The sequence below is a fragment of the Vipera berus genome (assembly GCF_964194415.1).
Source record: "Vipera berus genome assembly, chromosome: 3".
In the NCBI taxonomy this organism is placed as follows: domain Eukaryota; kingdom Metazoa; phylum Chordata; class Lepidosauria; order Squamata; family Viperidae; genus Vipera; species Vipera berus.
In genome coordinates, this window is record NC_138204.1 from 183,569,811 (window position 1) to 183,582,634 (window position 12,824).

General features: G+C 36.1%; 1 protein-coding gene across 1 annotated transcript; it reads left to right on the top strand.

Annotated features, from left to right (window-relative positions):
- Positions 1-1,228: 1,228 nt before the first annotated feature.
- LY96 (lymphocyte antigen 96) lies at positions 1,229-8,309 on the top strand (the record flags this gene model as incomplete). The annotated part of the gene is made up of 5 exons (XM_081322509.1): positions 1,229-1,355; positions 4,350-4,439; positions 6,441-6,569; positions 7,907-7,971; positions 8,065-8,309. The coding sequence occupies 5 exons, from the start codon at positions 1,229-1,231 to the stop codon at positions 8,143-8,145; spliced, it is 492 nt and encodes a 163-aa protein (XP_081178635.1). The 3' UTR covers positions 8,146-8,309.
- Positions 8,310-12,824: the final 4,515 nt, after the last annotated feature.

Consider the following 12,824-nt stretch of genomic DNA (forward strand, 5'->3'; position numbering starts at 1 on the left):
AAAATAAAACACTATTCCCAAACACATGAAGATTTTAACCTCTGCAACTGAGTGCCTATTTAGTTGCCGGGGATGAATTTTAGGATGCTTGGCATCCTTTTAAGTTTTGTACAATTTGTATAATTAATTCTGAATGCTTCTATATTGCAATGCATAACTCACTTTTGCCCAATTGAAACTGAGAAAACAGCATCATCTACATATAGGAGGATTGCAGTATATCTACCCTTCAGTTTTGGAGAATGACAAGTGTGATTATTCATCTTGGCTGTGCCATAGCAGTGGCCCAAATAAGCATATCTGCTTAATTCTTAGTAGGAATTGCCTTGGTGTTACAGCCTTGCATACAAACCTAATCTTAACCTAGAATTTTTGAAAAGTTTATATATAGTATAAGAAAAACTTACCTGTTAGCTTAGATAATTTTCTATGATAAAATTCTTGCAGGTATATAAGATCAAAGTTGATTTTAACTAACCCCATCATTTTTAGGATCAGAACCTTATTCTATATAAAAGTTAACAGGAAGAACACAACAGGAATCTACCAATCCAGATTATTCCATTTTTTTTAAATGGCAGGTTTTGATCAGACTTGATTTGCTTAATTAAATTGCTATTTCTGAGCATATTAAAGAGGCCACCATGGGAATAACTACTCATTAAGCTCTGGGTCAGGTTTTTGTAGTCAGGTTTACTCCAGCATATATAATGTCCTGAATGGGTCCATTCATGCTTGTGAATGAACGAAAAGGTTGGTGGTTAGATGAGGGTTATGAAGGCCATAATAAAGCTGAATTGAGAAACCAATATTTCTTGAGGGTCTGCCTCCTGACAGTCATAATCAAATCAAGCTTCAGAGAATATAGTACTTCTCTCTCCCTCCCTCTCTCTCTCTCTCTCTCTCTCTCTCTCTCTCTCTCTCTCTCTCTCTCTCTCCCTCCCTCCCTCCCTCCCCCTCTCTCTCTCTCTCTCTCTCTCTCTCTCTCTCGTAATTTGTATAATTTTATAATTCATTAACAGAAAACCAAAATGAGATTCAGAAAATATATTGCATGTCTTCTATAACGATGTCTAAAATGTTGGAAGACAATTTCAGATAATTGTTTTGGTATCATTTAAGATATAACATAGCTATTCCCCTTTAAAACAAATTGTCGTTTGAGGATGACGAAGCAAAACATTGTTCCTCTTTTTATTGAAAATGAAGTTACTTCATTGCTGGCAAGATGGTGTTGAGATACCTACACATTTTCCAGCTTGTTATCATTCTTTCTGTTTATGGTTTTACTGTGGCACCGGAAAAACAACTGCTTTGTACATCCCATGACATTGATATTTTATATTCCTATTGTGGTAAGTGAAGAACCACTATGCCTTTGTTTAGCAGAATTTGCAAAACTTTTCAGATTAGTTTGTCCCTTCTTCTGCTTTATTGTTCTGTTAAAAGAGCCAGAAAAAATTTGTCCTGGATAATGCCATACTTAGAAACAGACCAGAAAGAGGGAGATCATTTTGGAGAGACTTCCATTGAGTCTTCATTCTGGTGAACTTCTAGATTTCTCTGTGTGTTTGCTTTTCACTAACCTAGACCTGTTTTGCATAGTATCTGTGCTTCCTTTTCTTGTTATATATTTACAAAAACGCTAGGTGTAACTTAAGAGTCAGTTTGGTATAACTTGAAAAGGGAGAGAGTTTGGTGTAGTGGTTAAGACATCAGGCTAGGAGGCAGGAAACCCTGAGTTCCAGTCCTGCCTCAAGCACAAAGCTAGCTGGGTGACTGAGCCAAATTCCTCTAAAAAAACCTTGCCAGGATCTTGTCCAGGCAATTGCAGGCAGTTAACACTGACACACATTCTTACAGACATTTGAAAAGCTGTGTCATCTTCAGTAAAGTGGAACTCTTTCTCCATTTGCCCTATTTTTGCAATAGGGCAAAGTAACCCTGACAAATTTAGCTTTAGTGTCACATATTGCTATGGTCTTTACTCTTAATGTGATAACCTGCAATCTAGGATGCACAAGATTAATTAGAAAACCATACATGTGTGGTGCTTTTTATATGAAAAACTCTTCGGTTTGCAAAACTTTAAACCAATGTAATTTTTAAAATTATTTTTTTAATTTCATTAAAATTAAAAAAAAAAATTCCTTTTACCTTTTTGTTTCTTTAGATAATTTATCCCTCAATTAGTCTGAGCCAAACAAATTCCTGATTTTAAGACTACTGGATATTGCATTGGGTTTCCACTATGCTCTTCATTAGCAATTTCTATTTCACATGCATTCCGCTTTTGATTTAACATCTGGCCAAAACAGATTTCTGTAAAATGAAAACAATAATCTGATGCTTTATGATTTCAGGTTCTTAGTAAAAATATCATTTGTATTGGTTATGAAAATGAAACTAATTGTTAGTTAATCTCAACAGATTTTTAAACTTCAAAAATGAAGTTATTTTCTTTTCACCAATCAGGAATAAAATAGAAAAATGCAGTACCTAGAAAGACAAAATTCCACCCTGCTTCAAATGTATTTCCAATATTTGGTTCATGGCTAAACTGGTGTCAGATCTACACCTATAGGCTTGTTGTCATATGAATGCAGCATCACAGAATGATTTTCAGATTTTAAATAGGTATCCCAAGTCTTTTAACCTAAGATGCTCTAATTTCCATTACCTTATCATAATGTCAGTGTAATAACTTCTGTAGAAATTCCAGTCAAGTAGTTGTGAAACACAGAAAGTGCAATTCTATTCGATCTATTCTAGAGGTTGATAGTGTTATGGTAACCTTGAATCCTCCCTATTCAGGAGTGAACAACCTTTGTCATCTTCTACCTAGATTATGTATGTATGTATGTATTTATATTTCACATTTCTGAATCACTCATATCCCTCAAAGAAGGTCTCTGGGCAATGTATAATAAAACAAACAAACAATAAACAAATAAAGCAATAAAATGCTCATTGACTTCCAAAATTTAAGCATAATGGGGCTACCCTTAAAAAGTATCTGAAGCTTCAGCTGGTGCAGAATGTGGTCCACAAGTAATATTGGGTGCCAAAGAAGGGCATAGGTAACATACTGGCTCCATGAACTACATTATCTTCAATATCTGGCAAGAATTTTGGTTTTGGTTTACAGGTCTCTCCAAAGGTTCCTCGGACCACACTTTAGAAAACATGGTTCTAGTATAAAGCAACATGCCTGTATTATTTTTTAAAAGTCTACCTTTTAATTAAAATATGTCATTGCATCTGGCATACGTAAGTTGCATTGTCTGTGATGATGCCATCATATTTGTGCCTTCACTTGTGCCTTTGTTTTTTCATGGACACTCTTGGTCCCACTCATTTGCTAATGAGTTATTTTAGAACTGGCACAAAAGTTATTTTTCATTTAGTAAATTAGTTTAAATCTTGGGGGAGGACCATAACAATTTCTTCTAATTTAAATAAAATGAACTAATGAATTAATATCACAGTTGAGCAAGCAGTGGGGACTGAAACATTTTATTTCTACAAGAAGTAGGCATGTCTTTACATTTATTTTACCACTTTTTATAACCTACAAAGCTGAAAGAGAACTTTTTAAAATATTTGCTTTGGAGCAGAAAATAATACTATATTAAAACTGTTTTGGGTGCTACATGAAAATTGAGATCTACTCAGATAAGTTCAGCCATCAAATATGGTCTGAGATGGTTTAATAACTTCTTTCTTCACTTATTGAAAGCTCTGGTGTGTCCCCATTTATGAGAAGATGGCTTCTTATGACTTGGTGAGTCACATGGTTTGTAAAATATCTTGGTAGGTGAGCAAAAATAGAATAATCTATAAATAACATGGCCCCAAAGATGAGAAACAAGCAAATTTTAAAGCTCTAAATAGAATACTATATCTACATCATCCCTGTTGCAATCTCAGCTGCTTCAATTAGGTACAGATCTAGAAGAAACCTTAAATCAGGGGTCTTCAAACTTGGCCATTTTATGACTTGTGGACTTCAGCTCCCAGAATTCCTCAGCCAGCATGCCTGGCTGAGGAGTTCTGGGAATTGAAGTCCACAAATCATAAAAGGGCCAAATTTGAAGACCCCTGCCTTAAACTCCTTTTTTTATATAATCTGTTTTTCTAGATGCAATTGCTGTATATTATCCTGATTAAGTATTGTCTTGCTAGTTTCTTCTATCCCCACACAGACTCAAAGTATTGGTTGACACTTATTGATATTATTTTCAAAAGATATGTTACTTTTGTATTGTAGTAGTCCAACAGGAATGTCAAAGATTTGTGTTATTTTTTAATATTTTTTTTTTACTTTACTAAATTTGTTTGCCTTGCAGGCTCTGGAAGAGATACATTCTTCTTTTCAGTGGAGCCATGTTTGTTACAGGATCAAACAGAATGGCGAGGTACTATTTTCTGGATTCCAAGTGAGTTTACTGCCTATGTCAGACCACACCAGACTTAATTGTTCTCCATTACAGGTGGGCCTTGCTTAATGACCACTTGTAAGGAGTACTTGTTCAGCAAGTATACCATGCTGGCTATTTTTTCCTGTTGCTGGTAACTTTCTATGGGGTGGAAAGTGCTTCTGCTTATTCAGGATGAAGCACCAGACTTGGCTGATCTTTGCAACAACAGTAGTGTTTCATATGCAGGACTGCATATACAAGTAGTGCTCAATGTACAACAGTTGCTCATTACAGTTGCAAATAGTGACAACTCTTAAGTTAGACAGCCTTGCTTAACAACCCCCAGCCCCTGCTCTCCCTGATCCTACAGTTAAAACAAATGTGCAAGTTGTTAAGCGAGCATGGGGTACCTCATGGGTGGGTGAGGCTGGGTCCCTAAAGGAGGCAGACAAGCAGCAAAAAGATTTTCAAAGCCAAAAACAGCCCTGCTGTGGGGGGGGGGGGAAGAGCCCAGCTAGGTTAGGGCCTAGCTCCTCATTTCAATGCCTTAGAGAGGCTTCTAAGCAAGCCTCTGAGTGGTCTGGGCCTCTGCCCTGATCAGCTGGCAATCAGGAAACTTCAAACCTTTCCTGGCCCTTGCTGGGCTTTGTGAAGCCAGCTGCCTGCATGCCAAAGTGGCAGTTTCGGGATAAGCTAAATTTAGCAAATTAAGTGGTTAAAGGGAATTGAGATTGGAGGGCAGAGGCAAAGAGTTTAATTTCAGCATCTAATTGGGTGGGGGAGATCAACAAGTCCAACCCTCTGAGCTGTTTTTGTTTTCCTTATTGAAGAAATGTGGGTTTTTGGAAGAGGGAGGGGGTTAAGTGAGGGTAACTTGTGAAAGCAGCCACCTTTTCCTCAAGGAATTGTCAGAATGCTGAAAATGGCATCTAGTTCCAGTAAATATGGGTACCAGCCCAAGCACTGTGGAGTCCTGTCAGAGCATGATGGGGAGAAAAAGTGGGGGGCACTGAAGTATCTTTGTGGTTGGTTGTAAGGGCAAATGATTGCAGGGGTACTGCAGCCTCTGTAAATTTGAAATAGGCTTGTATGCAGCTTTGGGGGTCTGTCATAAGTTTGGCCATTAATTGGCTGGTCATACTTTGAGAACTACCTGTACATTGATTGCTCCAGGAGGACTGACTTTCAGTATTCAATAGCTATTATTGGGAAGCATGAGAAAGAATTAAGAAAATTCTAAAAATCTGAAGTGCTGTCAACTGCTGCAAAGTTAACATTCATAGAACTCACTGCTATATCTCTATATCACAGTGGTTCATATTCATTTCTGAATATGTTTTTGAATGGCCCTAGCAGTTAGATTCAAACACAATGCTTAACATATTTCACAATAAACAATAGAAGAGAATATCTGTAGCTCAGGGTTGAACTGTGGAGTCCTTAGTGCTCTCAGAGTCTGGCTGTTTGTTTGCAGATACAGTATTTCATTATAACATACTGAGGTAACATCAGTACTAGTGAATGTGGGATTTGCTCCCTGTTTATATGCTTACATAGGCAGCTTACCAGAAATACAATAAAGCAACCACAGACTACTCACAGAATGATGAGCAGTAAAAATAATAAAATATTGATAAAAATGATTGCTGACACTCTTTTATGCCATACAGTTGGTTCTAATGAAATGTAATGTAACACATCTGGAAGCAACTGTTTGGTGGAAGGTCTCTGATTAGTCCCAAATTTCATTACAAGATTGAAAATGTATAATCTGACATAAATGATAAAATATGATAAAATATTTATCATTCCTCTGGCTTTGTTGTCACAGTTTATAATTGTCTGTATAAATATACTTTCAACTGATGCCTTCTTCTGGGATTTAAAAAGAAATTTAAAGTGATCAGATTTTCACTCTCTTTCTCATACACATACACATACAAGGAATATGTTATAGACCTGTATTATATAATTGTATAAAGATATTATCAATGATCTTTTTGTAACATATTTCTGCAGAGGCTGATTTGACAGTTGTTGACGCACGCGTACAGTTGCAGAATGGACCTTTAAAAGCCTTTAAATGGGAGAGCACTGTTTGTCATGGTGTGGATGATGACTATTCATTTTGTGGAACTCTGAAGGGAGGTATGTATGAATATGCAGTCTTTAACAGACCTATAAAATTTGTTCTCATTCTTGTATTTTATTGTATTTATTCAGACTGACAATATATCCTTTTGTGAAGTAAGCAACAGAAGAGGATATATTGAGGGCTGATAAACTTCATGTTTTCTAAATTGTATAAAGTGGATTGTGTTCACAAAAATGCATACTATCAGTTGGTGGTTCTCAGGATCAAACAGGTAAACCATTGTATACAATTGTGCTGAATTTCTTAAAAAGTGTGTAATTGTGGTCCATTATTAGCAAGGTAAAAAGAAAAAGAAAAATGATCTAATACAGCAAAAACAATGCTATAGTTTAAAAAACCCCTAAAACTACAGACCTAAAAAAACAAAACACAATAAAAATACAAAACAATATAAAAGAAATACAATCAAATATAAGAATGAAGACTTCACTTAAGTCTCTTGTTATCATCCTAGATTAAAATATCTTACAGAAATTGCTTGAAATAAAATCTTAGCATTTTCTTTAGCATTAGCATCTCCACCTGACACACTTTAAACTCTTTCCGGGCATCTGTCTGTAACTTTCAAAAATGCTCTGGAAGGCAGCTGCCTCCTTCTGTCCTGACTTATCAGATAAAGAGACAGCCCAGGATAGTACATTGATTACTGTTAAGATAAATTTCATATAATTTCATATAATAAATTCCTTTAGAATTTTTTCATACTTCATTCAGCACAAATCCCCCCGTCAAATAATCACATTACTCTTTAGCACACCTTTTATTTGTAATTTAGTTTTCGGTAGCCCTAAATTTGACACCGTAATAATAACTCGTTATCATCATCATCACCATCATCAACAACATCATCATCAGTAGATAGCATATAAATACAATCCTCCCTGCCACATGCACATCTTTTATAGGAAGGTGGTCTTCATTTGAGATGTATCTTTTTAATTCACCACCCAAAAGTTGTGTATTCCTGCTCTACGAGGTGTATTAAAGACATCATGTACAAGCTGCAATAATGCTATGTGCATCATTACATCATCATGCAGATTATACAATTTTTCAGCATTTGTGTAATTATGTCATGATGCCTCTGGCATCACTTTTCATCAGGGACACAGCAGCTAATATAAGACTCCATTTGAATGCTCTTGCATGGCTAAAGTATTAGCAGCCATTTTTTTGTCTTTTACCCCCTTGTCATTTGCAATAAATCCAGTTATGCCTCTAAATTTATTTTGAACACTGCTTTCTCCTCCTACTGTATGTGTTAAATTGTGGAAAAATAACAGAATAATTTTATTTGGGCAAACTCTTAATCACTGTTTGTTTTGTGCAGAAACAATCAACACAACTGTGAGAATGAGAGGATCAAGTACACAATATTTGAAGCTTTTTTTAAAGGTATAAAGTTGAAACTACAGGCAACCATTGCTTGAAACAATCAAACAAAATGATTTTCTATAGCTGGTAATTAATTTTTTCTCTTTGTTATAGGGGGAATACACTGCATCTCTTGAAATATTCACAGGTCTCAAGTTGGTAACTTGTGTGAATTATACACTGATTCTTAAGTAGAGACTATTTTGGTGAGGAGGCTTTGGTAAATCACCTCACAGCATCTGATCTTTGAAATTGTGGAATTGTACCATTGATGTAATTAGCTGAAAACAAATGTAAGATGAAGACAAATGTTCATTATATATGAGGCAATGTGAAGCTTCAATAAAGTATGTTGCTTGAGAAAACCTCAAAACAACTAGTCTATTAAAATTGCTTCACAAGGCCAAATTGTTCTTTTACTTCCAAGAATGAAGCAAGTTGATTTCATTTCCTTTGCTTCAGAGCCTTTCTAGGCCTCAAAGTTTGTACTAGGAGGACACTGAGGGAAGCCTGTGTACAAAGAGACATTATGGGCCATTATGAAGAACAAGTGGTGTTTTTTTCCTTAATGTACTAAACAAAGCACAGAAAACACAGTCTTAACCTAGCATCTGGATTAAACCATGTTAGTAGCCATCACATCAAAAAGATACATTCATGGATAGGATCTTGCAATTAGAAATATAAGGAAAATAATGCTATCATTGTCAACTACCCTTCACAGCTATGTGTTAACACTCCTACTTTTTTATTCTTGTCCATAAATTGTTTGTTTTGGTATTTCACTCTGTTGGCCAAATAGTGGGGAAAGGAATAATTTGCAGCATTGCAAAATTTACTTACGTAAGTTCCTCTCACTCATCCTGACTAAGTTTTACCAGAAGCAACTTAAAAGACATCGAACCCCACTCAAACATGGAAGGGAAAAATACCTTCAGTGACTGTTTCTAAAAGGTCAAGATGAGCTTCAACCATCTTGAGAGATCTGTGAAGAAGACAAGATGCTCACTGAATCTGCAATGTTTGCAGCAATGCCTGCAGGTAAGTAAGTTGCCTTAGTAAGCCACACCTGGAATACTGCATCCAGTTTTGGTCACCACACTATAAAAAGATGTTAAGATTGTAGAAAGAGTGCAGAGAAGAGCAACAAAGATGATTAGGGACCTGGAAGCTAAAACATATGAAGAATGATGGCAAGAACTGGACATGGCTAGTTTAGTGAAGAGAAGGACCAGCGGTGACATGATAGCAGTATTCCAATATTTGAGGGGCTGTCAGAGAGAGGAGGGGGACAACCTATTTTCCAGAGCACCCGAAGGTCAGACAAGGAACATTGGATTGAAAATGATCAAGGAGGGATTCAACCTAGAAATAAGGAGACATTTTCTGGCAATGAGAACAATCAACCAATGGAACAGCTTGCCGTCAGAAGTTTTGGGTGCTTCATTACTGGAGGCTTTCAAGAAGAGACTGGACAGCCACTTGTCAGAAATGGTATAGGACCTCCTGCTTGAACAGGGGATTGGACTAGATGACCTACAAGATCCTTTCCAAATCTGTTATTATTCTGTTATTATTCAGATGGAGCAGGGATAAAAAAAATCGACATAGCAGAAGTGGCTGCATACTGAAGAATATTTTAACATTTTGGCCATAGCCAGTATCCATCAATTGCTCCTTAATAGTTGCAAAAGATAATAGCAAAACTGGAGAGGAGTGAGGGAAGGAAATACAGTGGGCAGAACTTTTCAGGAAACGTGCAGTGGCTGGCAGTCAAATATAAAGTCGGTCTTAAAGTCATTTGAGGCTAACATAATATTAGCTGGTGAAATATTTTTAAATGCAAGGCAGATGGTAGGCCAGGCAGTGGATTTCAGCAGTAGCAATTACTTGATATTTGCAAGAACAGACTGAGCTTCTCAAAATTAAAATGAACATCCACAGAATGAGCTCACTGGTAGGAGGATGAGCTGTCTGTTATTGGGGAAAATCCACTGAATCAGAGAATTGGGTATTGTGAGGATTTATATCATTTGTGTGATAGTGTCACAACAAAGATTGTAAATTAATGCAAATACTGTAATTTATCTGCAGAATAACATCATTATGCAAATGAGATAAATCACAGCAGAAATTGAGTCCACAGTATGTGAAGCACATTGCTTCATTCCTGCTTTTAAAAAAAAATTAAGACCCTATTTGTGGTTTGGATTTTAAAACATTTTGAGATTCACTTTTCTGTTGTGTTAGTGAGCTACTACATTTAGGTTAAAGTTGCCACATCTGACAGTAGTTGCTCTCTTAATGTACTCACTACATTGCTACAATGCTAAAATGACATCAGTTAGGGGATTAAGCAGCTCCCTCAAAATATTTTTTTTCCCCTGGGGCTTTTGGGGATGGAAAGGTGGACTGTGAAGATGTCTCCACAAAAGTAGAGCTGATTGCTTCAGCAAAAAATAAAGAACTTGTGATTAGACTGACTATTCAGAACCTCTTCAAACAAGGAGAGAATGGGAGATTGTCCACATATTGCTCCAGGTAGTTGTTCTTCACAAGGAGACACCAGAGAGTGGTCTCCTGTGGGTGTGAACTCAGAGATATGATGAAAATAACCATCTTGCTTGCAAACACAATTGGTGACTTTTAAAGGATACTAAGTTCCCTAACCTAACTTTCAGAACTTGCTAAATAGGTATTTTTAAGCTGTTAGAGACCTTCAGGAAAAGAAGTTTGAAAATGCCAGGTGAGTTTGCTTTCATCTTGAATGAAAGAAAATTAGTCATAAGCTTAAGAATTTAAACAATTTGAAATAAACAAAAAAATTAAATACAATTTTGATTTTAGAAAGCTATAAATGGACTAAAGTAGAAGTCCTCAACCCCGGGCTATGGCCCACTACCAGGCCACGGTTTGTTTGGAGCCAAGCCACACAAGTGGTTGGCAAGTGTGCATGCAGCTTCACTTGCCTGAGTGGCAAATGCTTGTATGCGAAGGTCCATTTGCACTTGTAACAGGTGTGTGTGTGCCTGCTGCTTGCACAAATGGAATTGCGTGCACAAGCACGCATGTCTGCCACTCGCACGATGCTATCCCCTCTCCCACTGGTCTGCCAAGTCAGAAAGGTTGGGGACCGCTAGACTAAGGTAGTAGATAAATTTAGAATATAGAAACTTTTACCAAAAGATTTTAAAATTAAAGAACAAAAGCTTTTTGTAGAAAATAAATGTTTTTTTTTGCAAAACAGCAAAGCTAAATAATGTTATGATTTTAAAAACTGTACACTAGAGGGGATTAAAGATTCTAGGCGGAGAGAAAAAACACTAGCCTACATTTTGTATTAATGGGAACTACAAAATAATGCAAAACATTATAACACTGACAATACAGGAGACGTTTGAAAAATTGAGCCAAAAATGAGTAGCCACAATATCAATAATGTCAGTCATGATGTCTGCCTCTAGGGATAATTATGTTCAAAAGATGTTACTGAAGAAATAATAGATATGGAACAAATTTTATCTCATAAGATATAGATAGTATTGAAATTGGAATCACAAAGGAGGCTTGTAAAAGACTTGAAGAACTCTGCAAAGGGGTAAAGAAGAAATGAATAATAATAAAATCCTAGGACAATATTTGAATGAAGTAAAGATTGAAACTGTTAGAAGTAAAAAGAAGGAATATAAAGTTGATTATTTGATCAAGGTTAAAACAAGGTAAGTTGTTACATCTGGCAACCCCTTATGGACTTTCTGCTGACACCAGGACTGAAAACGTGATGTTTTATGGATTTGCCTATAGATAAGGGATATGGGATGAAGAAATAATTGTTTGTAACCTTAGAAGGGATGAGGAATAATTAAATTTGTTGATATTTGTTGTGATGAATGTTGGATATGTTTTAAATATTTGGTATTTATTATATTTTTATTTTTCTCTTTTTATCCTTTTTCTTTTTCTTTCTACTTTTTATTTATATTTAGCTTGTATGAAATTATATTGTTATAATCAAGGTTATTAATAGAAATTATGTCTCCAAAAATTGTTTTCCTGATCCCTCCACCTCACATTCGCAAGCACCATTTCTAATTGTGTGTTGCACCCACCTTTTACCTGACTACAGTATGGATAAATCCCTGTCTTTCACAGTGCTTAAGGAGAGTAAAAAAAAAAGACATAGTTTTCAAGATCATCCCAGAAAATAAGTTGGCAGGTTTTGCTCACTGCTGGAGGCACTTTGCATATCTAACAGTCTGGTGGGATGCAGAGTTCATAAATCAAACACTGGATATAAAACCCCCACTATTTCCAAAAATATTCTTTTGAGCTTTACTTATTTTTCTGAAAAATACTAGAAATGTTCATCACCATGACCACAGTAACATTCAAAGAGCAGAGAATGCAAATATTATCAGGAGTTCCATTTTCCAGTCATTGATGGAAAACTTTAAAAGGAATTATTGACATTCCTCTTCATGGCTCTCTCTGCCCATGAAGAGCAGGAGCAATCTGTGAGGTGCTCAACATAGAAGTGTCTAAAAAAATATTATTTGTGTGAAAATTAATAGTCCTTTTCATTTGGGAAGAAAACAAAGGAAATGAGAATGAAGGCAGAAAAATTAAGGCTTAGTAAATTAAGACAAGAGAGTCCTTCTCTACTTTACTAAGTAAACTTAAGTGGTTATTTGATTCATAAACAGATGAAGTGGCATGGAATAGGGAGGGCGAATGGTTGAAGACCTCAGTCCTTTCTCCTAAAAGCCTTCTGGATCCTTGTGCTCCATACATAGCTCAATTTTCTACTTTGGTGTGCAGCTAAGTAGTTGTCACTGGCACTGCCTTTTTTCCAAACAGTAACTCATCTAGTGATC